This window comes from Rhinopithecus bieti, unplaced genomic scaffold, assembly GCF_001698545.2.
Source record: "Rhinopithecus bieti isolate Rb0 unplaced genomic scaffold, ASM169854v2 scaffold_2254, whole genome shotgun sequence".
NCBI classification, from domain to species: Eukaryota; Metazoa; Chordata; class Mammalia; order Primates; family Cercopithecidae; genus Rhinopithecus; species Rhinopithecus bieti.
The window spans coordinates 1,279,988-1,300,735 of NW_016803982.1; the positions used below are offsets into that span (position 1 = coordinate 1,279,988).

Genomic DNA, 20,748 nt, shown 5'->3' on the forward strand with positions numbered 1-20,748 from the left:
ACACACATGAAAATCTGTTAAGAGGGCATATCTCATATTAAGTGTTCTCACTGAAAAATATTTTTAAAAAATGGAATTGAGTTTCCTTTGTAACAGTGGGAACCATGGAAATACCCAGCAGTCTGCAGCAGGAGAACATTCCATTCTCCTAATCTCCACCAACCATTAGGGGGTCTTCATGTATAGAAAATGGCAGTGTAGAGTGAGGGGCATTTGGACTTCCAGAGAATCTGCATGCCCTAAAATTGGGAGTGGGATTGATGCTTCATTTGAGTTAATGGTTTTTTTGGTTTGTTTTTTTGATGCTCATTTGGCTTAATGTTCTTATTTGTTTATTTTGAATAGCACTTTATTGAGGTCTAACATATACAAAATAGATAGGTAAACAGATCAATGAATTTTGACAAATGTGTAATCCCTGTAACCATTGCCCATATCAAGGCAAATAATATTTCCAGCACCCCAAAAAGTTGCCTCTTCATGTTTTCCCGTCAATCTCCCACCTCAGAGACAAAAATTATTCTGATATCTATAGATACCACATTCCATTTTTAAAAATAGAATCATGATTGTGCTCTTTTTTGTCTGGCTTCTTTACTACTCAACATAATGATGTTGAAGTTTATTCTTGTTACTGGTATACCAGCGATTTGGGCTTTCTTTACTGATAGGTAGCACTAAAATGTATGAATATACCACTTGGTTTTACATTCTCTTACAGATGACGTTTGGTTTGTTTCTGTTGTGCTTGGAAGAATCAGCTGCCTTTACCTGCCACTGCAGCTTGCAGACGGCTTTCTGATTTAGCAACAACCACACTTATTTACCAAATCATTTAAATGTTTCTTATCTTCCCGTTATTTCCTTGCTAGAAAGAAAAGTCATCACTTAAAAATATTAACCAAATTGAATATAAGAGTTGATAGTTTTATGCTCTGCCAACAAGGACAATCCAAAATAAATTGTGAAATTAAAATGTGTTTCCTGCTCTGAATTATACATATATATATGTGTGTGTGTGTGTGTATACATATGTACAACACATATATAAAGTATGATTTGTCAAATATATATACATATGAGCAATAATATTTAGAATAATATTTGGTTATCTAAATTAATGTAAGAAATATTGAATAATATGTAAAATTTAAGACATAGATTGATTAGATAAATATACCAATACATTATATATATTTTTGTTGTTTGTTTTTTTGAGACAGAGTCTCACTCTGTTGCCCATGCTGGATTGCACTGGTGCGATCTTGGCTCACTGCAACCTCCACCTCCCAGATTTCAGTGATTCTCCCGCTTCAGCCTACTGAGTAGCTGGAACTACAGGAGTTCTCCCCCACGCCCGGATAATTTTTGTATTTTTAGTAGAGACAGAGTTTCACCATGATGGCCAGGCTTGTCTTGAATTCCTGACCTAAAGTGATCCACCCGCCTTGGCCTTCCGAAGTGCTGGAATTACAGACACGAACCACCATGCCCAGCCTACCAATACATTATTAATAACTGCAATTCAATAGAATTCAACAGAAATTCGCAAAGACAATTTGAAAATCTTATACTGGATAACTTCTTATTTATTACTCTCAAAGCATTTGTTCTGTGAATAATGGAAGAACCTCTAACCTCCCATTATTCATAGAACAAATGGGAGTTAGAGTTAGACACAGAATGTCTGCAAACACATGCAAAGAGGTCAGGAAAGGGGGCATCGATAACTTTGGTTAGTTTTAATGGATTTGTTTGAACTTGTTTTGAAGGATAAAATAATTAAACTAAGTTTTAAAAGATTAAGAACCGAATATGTAAAATATCACTAACTTTACTGATAATAATTCAGTGATTTTCATATTATGATCAAGTAAGAAAGATGGAGATAGAGTGAAAAGTTATGACAAAAATAGACTATTTTAAAAAGAAACACACCTAGGAAGAAATGGGACTTCAGGACATCACTGGAGCTCGTGAGCTGTTTCGATCTCCCCCTCAGCTCCTATCTCCCATCTCACCAAATTTGATCTCAAAATTCATTGGATTGGATTTTTGTCTTTCTCTAAACTTGTCCACCATGTTAAACACTAAAGCCAAATATATCTTGGCCTGGGATTTCAGAATCTGTTTCTTGTCCTCACAACTTTTTTTAAGGTCTTTTTTTTTTTTTTTTTTTTTAACTGTAATTTTAAAAGGGAGAGGGATTTATCAAAAGTATATAGGAGCAACCGACTGACAAATTACTTCATTTTAGGAAACTTGCCTATCTCCTAATTCGACGCAGCCAGTAGTTACTTGTGGCTCAAGAAACAAAGCTTCCCCAGTACTACCCTATGTAAATCTATAATTTTATTATCAATTTTTATGTTTTGTAATTTATTTTTTGTTTGTTTGAGATGGAGTCTCACTTTTGTCACCCAGGCTGGAGTGCAATGGCGTGATCTTGGCTCACTGCAACCTCCACCTCCCAGATTCAGGCAATTCTCCTGCCTCAGCCTCCTGAGTAGCTGGGATTACAGGCACCAGCCACCATGCCCAGCTAATTTTTTTGTAGTTTTAGGAGAGACGGGGGTTTCACCATGTTGGCCAAGCTGGTCTCAAACTTCTGACCTCAGGTGATCCGCCCGCCTCGGCCTCCCAAAGTGCTGGGATCACAGGCGTGAGCCACTGCACCTGGCCTGGAATTTATTTTTAAAAAGCAATGAAAAGAGCACCATACACATTTTCCAATGGGCTCAAAATAAAGGGCAGACTGTCTTCCACGAAAGAACTCTGTTTTCTACAAACTAAAAGGAAAATTGCAGAGCAAGGCTACAGGTCAGCATATGAAAGAAATACATTTCCACAAAATATTTGAAAAGATATTGCCTTCATTTTAATGGAATGCCTGATCATTTATATAATATCTTAATATTTGTCATTGATCTTGGAGAGCTTTTAGGGAAAGTTCTTATAACCGATACGTTATTGGTTATAAGACCCACCCATCCCCAGAGAATCTTTTAGAAGTGTCCTATTTGATTCCAGTAGGCAGCTCTTTGGAGCTCTGCTGTACTCAAATAATAAACTAATTTCTAATAGGAAATGTGGTGAAGAAGACTTAGGAGTGACATGGAGCAAGTTTAAAATGGTTCAATAGCATCCTTCAGGTGCTTTGCGAGGTACAAATCCACTGAAATACTTATTCCATTTTCTCCATGGTGTGCATTTCTGATGTGAGGCTTTCACATGGGCATCAGTATCCTGTCCAGCTCACCCAGAGAAAACCAGCCTTTCAAAGTTACTCAACAGCTGTTCATTGAATCGCTTCTGTGGGGCAAGCACAATGCTAGCCTCTGAGGGTAGACTGGATATGCAGTGAACAAAACAAAGTCCCTGACTCAGGGAAGCTGAAAATCTCTCATGCCTTTCAAACATGGTGGAGGGGGAAAGAGGGGAGCAGCCAGTCCTAAGGTTTTCAGAGAATTGAGATAATTGCAGCCTCATTTTGAAGTCTCTTGGTGTTGTGACTAAAGAGAACATCAAAATGTATATTCTGAAGAAGTGCCAAAGAAAGCAAATGCAAACTACTAACTAAATTGCTGGTGAAAAACCAAGAGACAGAAAAACGAGTGAAGACTTGGAACTGAGACAGTGTGAGGGAGAATGGAAGGAGCTGGGAAGCCAGGACCAGGAAGAACGAAGAAGATGGGAAGGGCTCCTTTGCATTCCGGAGACAAGCAGAAAAAATCTACAGTGTTTGTGTGATCTCAGCAATAGCTCTCCTGGGTGGGTCAATGTCAGTGAGGTCTCCTGAAACTGAAGGGACAGAAGTAAATAGGGTAGGTTTTGTCATAAAATATTTGAAGACCCTCATATGGCCAATAAGGGAAAGATGACTGGACATTTTAGAAAACCAGGCTTTGGGGCCAGTTCTGAGAAGGGCATGCTAAAACTCAAGCCATCTGAAAAAAGGAGAGGGGTAAATTTGTTGGACTCTAAATCGTTGGACTGTTTCAGTGGAAAACAGACATCCCCTTTACAGGATTGTTAGAACACGGTAGGATCAGGTGATTATAAGACCCCTTCCTACTGAACTTTTGAGCAGAAGAATACATGTGGATTTAACAAACTAGCCTCTGGAACTCCATTTGAAAACAGTTATTTTAATTTTCCTTGGCATACCTAGAGGGATTAGCAGTATTAGTTTAACTCTGTGTGTGAGTGTGCGTGTGAGTGAGCATGTTTGGAATCTACAATGATATGCAAGGATTGTTACAGCGTAAAATAATTTTCTTCTGTGAAGAAAATGAAATTGAACTGTTCATACCAAGTAGCCAAGGAAAGTTGATGGAAAAAACTTTGCAACTGACTGAGTCCCTCTAGGCTAAAAAGAAAAACACTGAATGATTGTGTAACCACATAAGGAATGTTATGAAAATGGAGTGTTCCAGTGGCTGCGATTCATTTCTGTGTTTATCAATACAGCATTAACACTAGGATATGGGGACATGAGTGTGCTATAAATACAATGAAGTGTGTTTACTCAGGAGCCAAAATATGACCATAAAGAGAGCAATGTTTTATTGCAGGAAATTAATTTGGCTCTTTTTGACATAAGACCTTATACATACTCTCAATATATCTCTAAAAGCTATAGTGAAGATTGCAACCTTGATTTTCAAGGAAAATGTTTTGTTATTTTTTTGTTGGGTTTCTCGTTAGGTTTGTTTTTTCAAATGTCTTATTGGAACAGAACTATTTCATGTCTTTGAAAACAGAAAGGGAAGGGAAAAATTTTGATGTTTAAGAATTAGAAATGCCAGGCTTTTGATATCATATAAATAGAATAAGCTCTCACGTTAAAAGAAGTAATGGGATGAATTAAAATTTAGAAGTAAAGCCCTCTAATCAGCTAGTGGATATCCACAGCTTGCTCCACAGCTGAATACTTTTTCCTTTATGTATGTGTTGCCCCTTTTTTCTCTTTTCTATATGAACACCTATATTAAAAACAAAGTCAACCTTCTATGATTATGCAAGTTATACATGCTCCTTGTGAAAAATCAGGGGAAAAGTGCAAAGAATAAAAAACATAAAGGACTACAACCTACCACCTACTGAGAAACACTTTATACTTCACTTCAGTCTATTTTATGTGAATGTGTGCATGTGTATATATATATGCACATATATGTATCTATTTAATGATATATAACACACATATAAACAAAGATGCCATATCGTGTGTACCTTTTTAAGTCCAATGACCATGTCTCACACATTAGTAGAAAAGCATGGGAAGAGGTCAGCATAAAAATAGTGAGATGACGTGACAATGCCCAGTTAATTGAGTGGGTCATATTGCAAACCTATATGGAAAATAGCTCTTCAAGAATTATTATTTAATGTTTATTAGCTTAGCTGGTTCCACAGCTGATACGAATGTCCCCAGTGACATATGAAATTCCTAATTTGGTCGCTGACAGGCTTTTTGTATCCTTTCCCCCGACACAGATTAGGCTGCTTCCACTTGCTTTCACAGATTAAGCTATGCCCATAACTCAGGGTTCCTCTATTTTGACATTTTCTGACTGCAGTCCCCATACCCACCTTGAGGAGCTGGTGACTATCTCCCATCTTTTTAATCTCAGCTCCAGGTGTTAGGTTTCCACGAGACCTTTCCTAACCCATACCAGGTGGAGCTGACTCTTTCCACTGTTCTTGTACATGCTTCGCACACAGCATCTGAGACACTTAGGCACAAGTGCCTATGCTGCCATCTTCCCCGCTATATTCTGAGCCACTCGCAGGGAGATGCCTGAATGCTGGGTCAAGTCCAGTGGTGCAGAGTTAGCGCTCAATAGATGCATTAATGTAATGAATTATTTGATGATAAATAAAGTTTGATCATAGAAACCAAGAGGGTAAATCTTTCTGAAAGTTACGTTTTTATGAATAAATTGACCAAGGGAGGCCTATTTTGCAAACATCGGAGGCAGTAATTCATATCCAACTCAGAGTATTTAAGAATAGTATGTATATCTGCACAGAAAAAAATAACGGGCTGTGCTTAACAAGAAAAGAGAGAGGATAGCCATGTTCCAGAAATGTTCTGGAGAGAGTATAATGGCCACTCTTCTGCATTGTAGCCAAGGTCTTCTGAGAAGTACAGAGCTATGATGGAGAGGTCCTGGCACGCCACATCAGGAGAGGAGAATTCAGGCTGGGAGCTGCTGCCAGTTAGTTGTGAGCTTAGCAAATTACCTAACCTCCATGATCTTCAGTTTGTTGATCAGTAAAATGGCATTATTAGTTTAAATCATCTCTAAGGCTACTTCTTGTTCTAACCTTCAGCCTGGCAACAGAGCGGGACTCTGTCTCAAAAAAAAAAAAAAAAAAATGAAGATAGGGAAAATAAGATAACAAAGTAAAATTTCAATTGAAAGCCATAAATGAATAAAATTGAGAAATATAATATGAAAATATGATTCTGATGCACAGTGACTTTCCCTGTTGATTGAAGTTAGCAAAACTACACACACACACCCCCTACAACAAGTTTAGAATGTTTTAAGTATACCATTACAAATTTCAAATTGTATTAGTTTTCAGTGATTTGAATAAAAGATGGTCCTCAATTATTATGTTAATATGTACTAAAAATGTGTCTTTATTTTCATACTCATTATTATCAATGAAGCAGAGAGTCTGCATTTGGTTGACTTTCTTCCTTTTCCTTTGCATATGCATTCTCTTTTATTAAAATGTTAGGAAGATCTCCTGGGCAGCAGACCCTCCTCTTCCTTCCACATGCTGAGTGCCCAGCTCATGGTCATCCAGAACTCCATAAGCCTCTGCCCACAAGGCCACTTTTAGTGCTTCAGGAATAAAATTATCTTCTTCTGGAGAGGGACTATTTTTTTTTTTAGATCTTTTGAAAAGTTCTAGTGTCACCAGAGATGAAAGAGGGAAATGGGACCGAGGGCATGTGTCTTACCATTGAATGGAGGATTAAAGACATCAGGAGCAGTCCAGAACCTGGAACTATTCCCTTCTGAGTCTCATCCTCCCTTGGACGAACACTGACTGAGTGCCTGTGGTGGGTCAGGCGCTGCTCCAGGCTCTGGGGAGGGGGAGCCCCTGTGATTAGGAGCTGTGTGTTGGGAAGGCCAGGAGTGTGCAGGAGTCAAAGAAATGATCCCCAGAGAGGCAGGGAAGCTGAGAGTGTGTGCACATCATTGACTCACTGAGAGTAGAATGACCCTTCAAAGAGGCCAGAAAGGGGCACTTCCCAGTCCTGGGAATGAAACCTATGACAAAGAGCTGGGAACTAGAGTATTTGAGTATCAGCTTTGACTCTTGCAGCAGGGCAACAAGGACTCAGAGCTCGACTTTCTACAGTACAAACACATTAAATTGCTGTCTCCTATCTGTACTCAAATACCCATGACATAAACGAATCGGAAACTTTTCCTGCTAGAACTAAATCTCTTGAGAGGATCACGAAGCCCATTTCATGGAGAAATGAACACAAGCCTGTGAGCATGGCCAGCACAGGCCTCTCCTGAGCACAGCTGACTGTATCGATTAGGTGTCTTGGGGAAAAAATTCGGTTTGGACAGTTTATCCCTCCCTGTTGGGGAGAGATTCATTTGCTGATATGTCTTGGTGCTTTCCAATATTTTATGTATTTATACAATACATATAAAACAAAACCTGTCAAGTGCAATGACTGCTATTCCTGACTCACAGCCAAAGACTTCTTTTCACGATTGGGTACCCTCATCCCTGAAAGCTGTTTTCAAATCTCTGTAGAACCTCAGAGGAGGGCAAAGAGAGAAACAACACAAAAAGGCCAAAGGGGGTGAAGGAATGAGCAAAAAAACTGTGGTGAGCAGGGCTTGTCTCGGGGCCCTCAAATTTGTTTATTTAAAAATCTCCATGATGTTCTCTCTGAAATAATTCTTTTTCCTGTGGTTCCTCTTCCTCTGTCCACATAAAGCTCTGGGAAATATTTCTGATTTCTTTGAAAATCTCTCACATAATTGGCACCTTTCCGTTTGCAGTCAGTGTCAACCTATACAGTTAAGGCAAATTCTTACCTAAGGAGCTAATCTAAATGTCTAAAAGGAAAGAGCAATTATCTACTTCCCCTACAGCTATATGAAAATGAAAATGGAATGGGGAAAAAAGACTTGCAGAATCTATTTCCTTCATTTGGCAATAGCCTTAGGCCCCAAATCTCATTTTGCAAAGCATCACATGTCTAGCTTTAGTTTTATTTAGCTGGATTCTATGGTCTTAAATCTCGTGAAAGGCATGTTATAAACTCAAGAAATTAAATTCTTCATGGATTTATGTGGGGCTTAGAAAAATGCATTCTCACGATCCATGGCAGAGCATAATGGTCCTGTCTCCACAATCACCGAGAATTGCTGTACATTTTTTTCTGAGAGATGCAATAATTAAAGTCATAAGAAATTCAGGTAAGCAGGTGGTACTAGAGCAGTCCAGCAAATGATAACACGTAACACTGAGCAGGGAGTAAAGCAGCCGAGGAAGCAGGAGCAGGCCATCATTAGAGATTCAATCAAGTAAACAGCTGGTGTTTAAAAAATTACATTGGTAGGAAACAGGACTCTCATTTAAAAACTGGCATTTGAAAGCAGCTATTCTGTCCATCAGAGTGGCGTTGGGTGGGTGACTGTCAAATGCTAGGTAAGATTCTGTTTCTGTGTGTTTTGGATACAGGGTAGGTGTGGTAGACAGAATGATTGCTCCCCCAAAATGCCCATATCCTTATCCCTGCAACCTGTGAGTATGTGAATACGTCAATTTACATGATTTTGCAGATGTGATTAAGTTAAGGATCCTAGGATGGGGAGATTCTCCTGGATTATCTGGGTGGGCCCAGTGAAATCACTAGGATCTTGAAGAGGGAGGCATGAGGATCAGAATCAGTAGTAGGAAATGTGACAATGAAAGCAAGATGCAAGACATGGTCTGTGAGCCAGGAAGGCAGGTGGCCTCTGGAAGATTAAACAAACAAACAAAAAAGCAGAGAAATGGATTCTTCTCTCAAAGCCTCCAGAAGGCTCGGCAGACATCATGATTTAAATCCAGTGAGATTGATTTGGGACTGTCTACCTGCAGAACTGTAAGAGAATAAATGTGTGTTTTTAAAAGCAACTAAGTTTATGATAATTTGTTACAGAAGCAATATGAAACTTATACTGTAGGTTACTGAGAAAGACTCAGGGAAATAATTTAAGGATCTATATTTTTAGTAGTTACATACAAAGTGGAAACTAGGCTCAGGAATAAGGCATTAATTTAAAATTATAACATTTCCTACATGTGGGCACTTTGGAAATTACTTTCCCTTGCATCTTTTAGAAGTAGATGACAAGATCAGAGGCGGATTAATAGCAACTTTGCCAGAAGCGGAAGGCTTCTGGTATTTAACTTGACTTTCTGAAACCCTGCACACTAAGGTACCAGTTGTTTCCAGAGATTAGAGCATGCAGAACCTGCAGGAGGAAGTGCCCTCTTAGTTACAGAGAGTTTTTGGAAGAATGTAGAATGTAGTAGTCCCTGGTACACTTTCAGGTCATATAACTAAAGTGTATGATCTTTGATGCACTGGCTTTTACTGCATTTGTGTCTTCTCAGTCACCAAATTGGGCCAAAAATATGATAGCAAATTTGTGTGTAAAATAATGTTTTAAAAAAACTGGAAAAATATTCCAAAACGTTTGAATGTTGGGATTAGAGACAATTTTATCTGTCATTTATTTTTATATTCTAATTGTACTTTGATAGTCAGAAAATGTAGAATTGGATGTTGTGTTCTCATTCTTTCTTTGTCCTCCTCTATAGTTGTGGGTTCTTATTCTTGCTTTGCTCATGGAGCTTTTAACAATTGAATAAAATTGTGAACCCTGGTGTTATCAACATGCACATGTACACATTCTTTTCAGCATAAATTTCAGGGGAATCACAGATAATCCTACACCCATCCTTGGAGCTTCTGGAAGTCCTTGGCTCCCACGTAAGAGTTCTTATTCTACGCGGGTCTCTGTGTCAGATACATATATTTCAAATAGCTGTCTGCTGGGTGGCAGATAGTGTGATAGAAAAGGCATGTGCTTAAGATCTGGTTCTTCCATTTCCTAGCTGTGTAACTTTGGCAATCCTTTAACATGTCTGGGGCTTGATTACCTCTTCTATAAAACAGATCATGATGTCCACTTCACCAGAACTAAAAGCTTTTCACAAACTATTATATGCATATTACTTGGATGTTTTATAAACGGGGAGACATATTCTTGTTCCTATTTAAATAATTATGACTGAAATATTCTGTAATTTATTATTAATTTCCACTAACGATTATCCAGAAAGTTTCAAATGTGAATGTAAAAGTTCTGTACTGTGAAGGTAGTAATGAAAACAGGTTACTAAGAGGCATGAACTGGGAGTTTGAAAATGGCTTTTTTTAAAAAAAATCACTTTTAATTACCTTTAACAGAGTCAGAAATTTAGTTGTGTGTTTTGGCACACATGCATACAAGCGTGTGTGTGTAGACGTACAAGTTTACATATGTTTAACTCGTGTATGCTAAATGCAAAGAACATAATCTCAATCCAGCTCTCTTATTTCCTATGAAAGTGGTCATTCTAGAAATTATTAAAAAGAAACTCATTACAGTGCTAAATATGAAAAAGATTACATCACATGTGCATAGGGACTCTCTTTGCATTGAGATTATAAATGAACTTTCCTTTCTCAAACTTTCTTGGAAATTGAGTAATTTTTTTTTCTATTGAGGTATTCAATAGTGTTAAAAAATTCACTGATCTATTATTAAAATGCTTGGTATTTTAATCTTCCACTACTGATTTAGAGTAGGAAAAGATATGCCAATATTCACAACTCAGAAATGACTTCTATGCCCATTTTGGATTCACTTTAGTATTGAAGGCTGGAAGCTACTGAGAATATTTTTTTCCAATGTATTAGCGGGATTAAAAGAAAATCACTAAATCTGTAAAGCTAAACCATCTGCTAGTATCAATCTGGTATTTCTTCTATAGGAAAGAATGTTCACAAGTTTTTAGTATCAATAGTTCCTACTTTTCCTTTATTGAATCAAAACATTAAGCAACAATAAAATTCCTTCCAGTTTTTTAATAGTAGAACTGTGTTGCCTACCAGAAATAAATATATCCAGCAAAATTAATCAACAAAACTGCTATAACATTAATGCAATCACTTGGTTTTTGAAAATCTAATTTAGAATTATTTAATATTCAGTTAGATTATCCCTTGATTTTAAAGTAAAGGCCAATAATACTATCACAGAATAAATAAAACGTGATCTTGAACTTAAACTGTAGTGAGCAGATAAGCAGTCAGTCTTAATTAACTAGTTAAAAATTTGCCCCAAGTACGTACTAATATGACTTTTTAAATATTCTTACAAATGAGTAAACAATGAAAAGGGACGTCAATATTGATTACCTTTCCAGAAGTATCTCAAACATTTTCGAATAGAACCCATTTATCGAGGAAAGAGATGACAACAAATGCCGATATATATCATATTTAATTCCACTGAAGCTCACCCCAATAATTTTATAATAATTGTGGTTTTATATAATAATTTATAATAATTGTGGAAAAAATCATGTTGGACTTTCATATTTTAGCTTTAATTTGGGAGATGTTGAAAAATGTCAAAAGTGATTCACAAAGGAAACCATGTGACAAAGCGGAGTGAGCCGATGTATGAAAATGATCAAGTACATGTCATATTTTAGTGATTATTAGAGGCCAATACTTTGTGTGTATAAACACGTGTAAAATTCATATGCATATGATAATCTATAAAATAACATAGCTTAATGAAGTGTTTTTCTTTCTTTCATCAAAGTACCTAAAATAATCTTAAAATTAACAGCTTAAATTTGACAAATTCAGGAAAAGCAAAATAGTAGCTGTGACAATGGCAGAAATGAAGGAAAAGCAGTAGATTGTTAATTTAGAAAAATAACATGATAGAATTTAATATAGATATCAATGTACAAAATACGTTTTTTGGATTTTTTGTTCATTTGGAGGACAAATAAAAAACAAAATCCATGCGCGTTTTTGTTAGTAAGCCACACCGAAACTTATCTACTTGGAAGGCAAGCAATGTATGTAACAAAGTCATCCAGAACATAATGGAACTCAGAATGCAATAGGAAAAACTTTAGTAATAAATTCAACTTCAGTAAGGCTGTTTCTTGTTTATATACTCTCCTCACTTCGAGTTTATATACTTTTATATTTATAGATAACTTTAACAAATACATTTATCTGGTGTCAAATTCTATAATGGATTACATGATTAGATGTAGCAAATTTGAAAAGGGGCATATTGTCAATTTATCAGTTGACAACCTGAAAACAAGGAGGCAAGATAGAAAACTGTGTGTGTGTGTGTGTGTGTGTGTGTGTGTGTGTTAGGAAGTGTAAAGAAGTGGTGAATCACAAATATCAGAAGTCCTTTTTGATTCATGGAATCAGTCTTACATCCTTCAGTAAGCCCCAAGGGTGTCACTGTTGAAATTCAGAACTCGAACTGCTTGTCGTGTTTGGTTGAGCCCAAGTCATCAAGCAAAAGCTAAAGTATTTTCTGTATATCCTATTTATGAAGTTGAGATTGTGTGTAATCCAGATAGAATTTTAGGTGTCTTGGTGCTTAAAGAGATCAAGGATCTCTTTAGATACCATGGGGTACTTCATCCTTGACAGACTGGGTTAAGCAAGATTTTCTGTTCCTCTTATTTGGTATTAACTGTCTGTTTGTTCAGATATCCAATGTCTTAGTCCTTTCAATACACAAATCTTTTTTGAGTACCTACTTGCCTGGCACCATTTTAAGCACTGGATATGTGGCAGTAAACAAATGAGACAAAGTCTGTACCTTTATGGGCTTATATTTTAAACAGGGAAGACAGCCCAAATAAGGAAAGTATATAGAAATTTTAAAAGTTGGATGTGCTACATAGAACCATAAAGCAGGGTAGCAAGAAGGAAATGTCTGTGTTTATGAGTTGTAATTTTAAATAGATTTGTGAGCAAAGATGTGAGGAAAGAATCGAAGGAGATGAGAGTCAGATGAAACAGCAAGTATAAAAGTCCTGTCGTAGGAGCATGCCAGGTGGTTTGATGGACAGCAAGTGGTAAGTGAAGGGAGATAAGTAGAGAGGATGTCAGAGAACAACTGAAGGCAGAGGCAGGGCACGAATCACATGGGGCATGGCAGGCCACTACAGTGAGAACTTTGGTTTTGACGTATAGGATTTTTAAGTTACTACTGTAATATAATTGCCCAAAAGAAGATAGTGCTAGGTAGTAGTGGAGATGGTGAGAGTGATCATATCTTGGATATATTTTGCAGATAGACAGAATAGATTGTACACAAATATATATAGGGTATTCAAGAAAGAAATGACATTAATATGAGGCTAAAGTTTTCAGCTTGAGGAATAAGAATGAAGTTGCCATTTCAGAAGTGGGGAAGACTGGAAGAACAGGTTTAAGAAGGAAGAACATAGTTTGGTCATGGTCATATTAAGCATGAGACACTTACCTATCAGACATATTTGTAGAAATATCAAGATAGCTCTGTCTTCAACAATTGCTGGTGTTAGTAGAGAAATTATGAAGTTTTTACAAGGTGCCCTAGATTCAGTGTTAATTAGGGGTAGGTGGTAAGAAGTTTCCCAGAGAAGATACCTATGCTGGGACCTAAAGTATAAGCTTCATCAAGAAAGAGCCAAAAAGTCTCTTTATTTTTATTTAAAATCTGTTGGCAAGGCATGGTGGCTCATGCTTTACTCTTTAGCTGCTGATTTTTTTTTTTTTATCACCAAGAGGAGTATGAGGATAGGGCAATATAAATTTTCCAGGTAGAGGGAACAACATACTTAAAGTTGGAGGACCAAAAGGATCATAGCATCTTCAGGAGACCATCAAGCACAGTGTACTAATTACCTTCCAAACTGATGCTTGTATAGTACTTTAGTGTTTTTAGAAGTACTCTCTCATAGGCCCTCATCATAGTCTCTGAAAGGTGGAGAAATGTTTTTATTATCAACAATCAGTTGGTGTGAAAGTAGGCTCACGGGACTCAGTTCACAAATCTAGTCAATAATAACTAAGGTTTGAACCTGGGACTTATTTCATCAAAGCTTAAAATAATTTTGTATGTTCCTAATTATTTAAAATTTTGTCATGAATCCACTGTGGAAGGGGTGAGGAAATATAGGAATACATGTATTTTGATCTTGAAAATACATGGAAACTGCAAAAGAATTTACAAGATAGAAATGGGTAATCTGGAAGGTGGTGATAATACAGTCATAGCTGTCATTTTCAATTACTTAGGGTGCGCCAGATGCGGTACTAGGATCCTTACATTTATTTACTAAATTTAATCTCACAACAGTTGAAAAGGAGGTTCTGTTTTCATCTCAATTTGAGAGATGAAGAAATTAAGGCTGAGAGAGACTAAAGCAACACATTGGAGGTCATTATACTGCTGGGAAGTTGCAGAGTCAAGAAATGAAGCAAGAACCTCTGAAATGAGAGTTCAGGCTCCCAATAGCTTGGTCAGGAGCTACACCACCTGGGCAGTACTTTATTTTCCTCTTTATAACGTCAAAGGTGAAATTAACAACTCAAGGAGGTTCTGATGAGTGAGAAATTATTTTCTGAACTACAGTAACCTTTACATTTGTGTTCACCCGTCCTGAATCGGTTTTCACCCTAGCTTTGTACACTCTTTTATCACAGCTTAAGACAGCAGATGGCTCTCTTGCGTTTTCTTTCACTTACCTCCATTCGTAAACAACTAAACAGCGTTTTGGGGAGGTAAAATGAAAACGCAGGGATTAAGCTAAAAGACCTTGATTATCCCAATGCTGCCCCCCTCTCCAAGCTCCCTTAAAATAGGAAGATATGTAGAAGAGAAATGACCGCTTGAGGCTCCTGAAATTCACAGCCAGAATAGATGCCAGGAGACTCGAGTCCGCTGTTCCAGGCGCTGCGCCAGGGGTCGGAACGCTCGAGAAAGAAAGTATCTCTCGGTTATGGAAAAGCTGAAAGGCTTTGTGCTCCAAGGTGTGTTATTAATGTCGGTAGAAGCTATAAAGAATAATTTCCTTCCCACCTTGAGGGAAAAAAGTGAGAAACTGCTTTTAGGGGAGGAAAGTGTCAGAGACCCTAACAGCCAGCGCTTTTCTCAATCAGCGAACTTGCTTCTGCTGGGAGAGTATGGCTGGGGCGGGATCCCTGTCCGCGGTGCTGAATGTCAGGCTGGTCTGAGGCTGCTGAACAACGAAGGGAGGGCTCTGAGAGGGCCAAAAACTGACCTCCTGACCCCCCAGTCCAAGGATTTGGGGGAAAGACTGCAGCACAAGAAAATACCTGCAAAAATATAGGCACAGCTATAAGAACAAGAAGCTTAATGTCACTCTTTTCAAATTAATATAGTTGACACATAAATCAAAAGGCTTAAAGAACCTTTAAAAATAAACTAGGTGTGTTGGCTGGGGAAGTCGTACTAGATTTAAGAGGTCACTATACTTAACATTTTACTTTTTTGAAGCACTCACTGCAAGAAGCCTTAGATAATAAACCTGGATGCTTTAATCTTACAGACACTTGCAAATTCAAATCTAGAACTTCTGAAATGTACAAATGGCCTTTCTTCAATAATGGAAACCAAGATTAGTGACTCTTAATGTTCAGTAGGACTCATTTCAGTGAATTAAAACAACAGATACACTCAATAGCCATTTAATTAGTTATTTTCCTCTCTCTATAGACATCTTTCCCTTTTTAAGCAGGACTATAGCAACACAACATAAATGTACACTCACCAAAAAATGGAAGAAAAGAGACATGAAACAGAAAATAAAGAGGTAAAGGCAGAGCAAAATAATTAGCATGCTCCTTTTTCTCACTTTTGCTATTTTATGAGTGACTAGGGATTGCAGGTTACTAGCAAAACAACTCTGGCATATTCCTGTTAATAACTGTAGAATTTGTAGGGGTAACTAGCGAAGTGTAGAAAATAAACTTCCACAAGTACACTTTTCAATATTATATATGACATACACAATCCTAAAGCCAACAATGCCTGCCTTAGATCTAAATCTACACACTCTCATCAGGTACATTTCCTTCCCAAAAGGAGACTTATTGGTTAATATGGAGTGAAGGTAACCAACAGCAGCCCAGCAGTGGCTGCTTCCGTGGAGAAGCTGTGGATATGTTGCTTAGAGCAGAAGCTGCCCAGCCACCCTGTAATCTGCTGCACTTTCCCCCAGTTGCCTGGTGGCGAGTACTTTACTGCCTATTCCTGAGACAAAGAGAAAGTGTGTTTTGGTTGAGAACTGCTCCCAGGGCTGCCTGCGTAGTGTGCATGCCCTCTTTCAGGCTCTAAAGCAGTCACTGGAGAAGAAGGTTGTTGCAAGTCTCTTGATTACCAAGTGAGTCTTCTTTCCCCCTTGCTTCACACTGAATTTCCAGAAGTCTAGTTTGAGCATTTCTTTTTCTTTAGCTGCCTGAGCTGATAGGCAAAGCAATGTAAAGGGACGGGGAGAAAAGTAAGAAGCCTGGAGTCAGAGCTGCACTTGTTTCTGCCACTCGGGTGTATCCTAGAAACCACGGAACTGTATTCATCCAAGCATGAAGTGTTTCTCTCCCAACCCCCCAAACCCCCCCGCTTTTTGTTTTTTTCGGGTGCCCTCCACTGCCGCCCTTTCTCTTAGACCTTCACATTTTCAGTTATCCAAGAGAGAACCACTGTCGGGACACAGAAAATCAAGGGGAGACGGCGGCTGTTGTATTTGAATTTCAGACACAGTTCAGATGGCTTTGCTCTCTGACAGAGCTTCTCTGCCCAGGGACACCAGAAGACGACAGCTGAAATTGGAGTGTCCTGTCTGGCTGCTTTTCACTGTCTCTGGAATAGTGTGACACCCTCCTCTGCCCCTTGTATTTCTGCCCTGACTTCTTCAGTATTCTCCTGGGCGTTTATCCTACCCAGCTGCTGTTCTGTAGCAGCTACTGCGGCAGTCATCTCCTCCTCCCAGGGCTGGGGAGCATATTTGGGAGTGGGGTCTTTCTATCTCGCATAATCACAGCTTCTCTCCTTCCCTTCCCTCCTTTTTGCTCCGTGTAGCCTTTCAAAATGACAAACCTATCCTTCCTGCAGCAGAAAGGAGGGTCTTGCAAGTTTGGGTGGACTAGGTGAGGAGTGGAGGCGCCTCCCTCCTCCCTCCACCCCGGGGTTGGGGGTGGCGGGGGGGCGTTGGTGCTTGAGGGATTAGCAGGGAGGGCGGAAACCACCTAGCTCTCCAACCGCTGCTGAGAGTTTCTATGCACCCGGAACCACGTTAAGACCGAGAAGCCCCAGCCAAGCCGCGGAAGCCTCGGGAACCAGCGAGTTGCATCTAAGAAAAAGCGCCCCGATGTTCCTTCAATTCCACCTGCTTTGGCTCGGCCTCTTAGCACCCCACCCCTGCAATCCATCTTAGCTTTCTTTCTTATTATTTTTAAATCATTATTATCTTTACGTTTTCTTTCTTTCTGAAGAGGTACATCAGGAGGGGGACCACATAGGTGGAGGGGGTGTAGTGGGGTGGGAACGGAGCGTTTGATTAGAGATCTCAGGGGAGAAGATTGGTCTCTCCAGATGCTGATTTCCAAAGCACTTGACAATCACTGGCAGAAGCCTAGAGCAGGCAGCGCTGGCGGCGGCACCGGCCCGGGGGCAGCTGGAGCCCGGCGCTGAGTCCTGCCCAGCGCGACCCGGACCCACGGACGCGCAGAGACCCTGCTGGGACCCGCCCTCCGGCCGGCCCCTGGGGAGCCAGCGGCCGACCGACTCTACCTCCCGCCCGGGAGGCGGGCAGGGCGAGAAGGCAGCGCGAGTGGCGGTGGCGACCCCCGCCAGGGTTCCGGCAACGAGCGGTGACCGGCAGCGCCCGCAGCCGCGGTCCGGTTCTCCACTCGGACGTGGCCAAGCGGCGGTGGCCACGAGCTCCGGCTTCCCAGGATCGTCCGGCTGCGCCTTGGGCGCATCAGCGCACCTGGTCCCGCGCCCCGAGGAGAGGGCGATGGGTCCCAGTCGGGACTGAGCGCCCCTTCCCCTCTCCCTAGTCCCGCCTGGCGCCCCCTCCTCTGCCCCGAGTGCGAGCCACGGTCTGCGCCGCCGCCTTCCCCTCCGGTGCCCCCGGCTCGCAGTCCTCCCGCGCCTTCCCTCCCCGGACCCATTCCCGGGGCCACCATGGCCGCGGCCATCGCCAGCGGCTTGATCCGCCAGAAGCGGCAGGCGCGGGAGCAGCACTGGGACCGGCCGTCTGCCAGCAGGAGGCGGAGCAGCCCCAGCAAGAACCGCGGGCTCTGCAACGGCAACCTGGTGGATATCTTCTCCAAAGTGCGCATCTTCGGTCTCAAGAAGCGCAGGTTGCGGCGCCAAGGTCTGTGGGGGTCACGGTCGGGAGATGCACCCCGGGTCGCCCCCTCCCCGCCTAAACGGAGCTTCTCCAGGGTCCTTCCCTCCCTCGGTTTTCCTGGCCCACCTTGGCCTCGGCCTCCCTTCGGAGCACTCCGGGCGCCGTCGCGGGGACCCTGGAGTCCCCTATCGGGCAACCTGTGGCCGCCGAGAAGTGCAGTAGCCAGAGCTGGCAAGTTGGCTGCTCCTCCCAGGTGGCTCCTGCCCTCCACTTCCCTGCAGGCTGGGCTCTGGAAACCTGTTCCCCCTGAGTCTCGGCTTCCCGGGAGGACAGGATCTGGCTCTGGAACGCGGGGTACCCCTTCCTGCCACACCCGGGGTCGAGCGGCTGCTCGCAGTCTGATCTGAGCTGGCGGGGGTTTCTATGGGGTGGGCCTGGCCTCACTTGGTCTCTGGGGTCTCCTGGAAACCTCCCGGGTTCCCAGACCTTGGCCAAGTGTGGGGATCCTGGCGGTGCCCGCAGCGGGAGCTGCTGTAGAAGGAGTGGAGGATGTGTGAACTATGGCCCAGTCCGCTGAGGTTTAGCAGAAGGCTGCTTAGCACGCAGCCCCGGGCCTTGCAGCCCTTCAATCAAATCCTGGGATGGGGACAGAGGCTCAGGGAGTCTAAAGAAAGAATCCGAATTGCGGGGAGCAGGGAGGCAGAAGTAAAAATCCCTAATATGTGTCAGTTTTCATTGAAAAACTGGCGAATTGCCTGAGACACAAGCCGTTACTATGTAAAGGTGACTAGAATAGTTACCTTACTACAGGTATTTCTTTGAGAAACTAGTTCCGAGGATGACCTTCTTTCGCTGCCTTTGAAATGACAGGGTCTGAGAAGGCATCCTATTCAGGAGCCAGGCGCTTTTGTCTCTCTCTCTCTCTCTCTCTCTGCCTGTCTCTACATCCAGTTGCTAAGGCTGGTTGTTTTGAGAGCATGTGGCGTGTTCTGTGGGGGAAATGGGCATTGCTGGCTTTTCATAACCAAGTGGGATTGGTAGGAAACATTGAAGAATATATTTACGTTAATGGGAGAATATGTTTGCCCAGCACATTACATTCTCGGCTCCCAGCTGTATTTGTTTTAAATGCCCTGTTGTTCCAAAGACGGTGGATAGAAGCATAAGCTATACATATGTGTTTCTCAGTAAGTGAGTGCGTGTCCTTACATTTGCAAATTGATGAACAAAAGTTTTGATGCTTTTTTTTAAAGGCTAATGCTAAATATTTTAAAAGGACAATTGCTTGTTGTCAAGTTTAAGAAATTGGAGATTAGTTGCTCTTATCATCAGGCTTCAAAGGCAAAGATAGGAAGAAAATCAGAGAGGAAGTTCTGTTAGAGAAATAAAATTATATAAGTAAAATAGGAACTTCTTGTTGGAGAATTTGGGATCAATCATACTTTCAGACCAGTGTAGAAGCCATTAAGAAAAAATGGATTTTAATTTTCCACGTTAGCCTAGAGCCTTATTGAGCCCACCTTTGTGTAATAAGTCCAACTCGACTGCCTTAATCACTGTTGATAGACGGAGGATCAACCTATTATGACTTAAATTGTGCTTATCCTCTTATGTCATCAAACAGACTATCTTTTAGAACACAGTTTTCACCACATACAGCTCCGAATTGGCTGTCTACATAAAGTAAATTAACATACTATCTACTAAATAAGCTTATTTTAATATAAACAATGATTAAAACTTGTGTGTATTTCTTCAGAATATAGGCAGTAGATTATTTTATAAATATGAACAATAAATGTTTTGTACCATATTGGGTGGCGAAGGAGGATTTGCCTTACACTTAATGAATTTTCAGTTGAGGGTTTACTTTTTTGCCAGTATAGAAAGATATCTGAGTTTTCTAATGGTCCATTTCTCCATTTTCAACCCTGACTGCTCTGTTGGTATTCCTGATTTTGAAATGATAAGCAATCTTCAATGTTCTGTAAGAAAAATATATTTGAGGTCACTTTTCTACCTTACTTTTGACAGGAAAGTAGAAGAGAAGATATGTTATAAGGAAATTTTATGAGAATTTTTTATTCTTCTTATATTTCTTGTGTTTAAGGATATATATATTATTCAGAGGAGAAAATACAGATATATCTCTTTAGTATCAGAAAAGGATTAATTTATTAGTGTCACTAATTTTAAGCAAAACAAATATTAAGACTTTATGTTATGTACATTATATATCGACAT

The 20,748-nt window shown here is 40.4% G+C and overlaps 1 protein-coding gene across 12 annotated transcripts in view; it reads left to right on the plus strand.

Annotated features, from left to right (window-relative positions):
* FGF14 (fibroblast growth factor 14) overlaps positions 1-20,748 on the plus strand; it is a 726,201-nt gene that overhangs the window by 494,400 nt on the left and 211,053 nt on the right. Inside the window, exon 1 of one of the 12 annotated variants that reach the window (XM_017861636.1) lies at positions 18,336-18,528. The exons of the other annotated variants lie outside the window; for them this stretch is intronic. Within the exon in view, the coding sequence (XP_017717125.1) occupies positions 18,336-18,528 (193 nt within the window). Of the gene's footprint in view, positions 1-18,335; positions 18,529-20,748 lie in introns of those variants that run through there. 12 annotated transcript variants of the gene reach the window in all.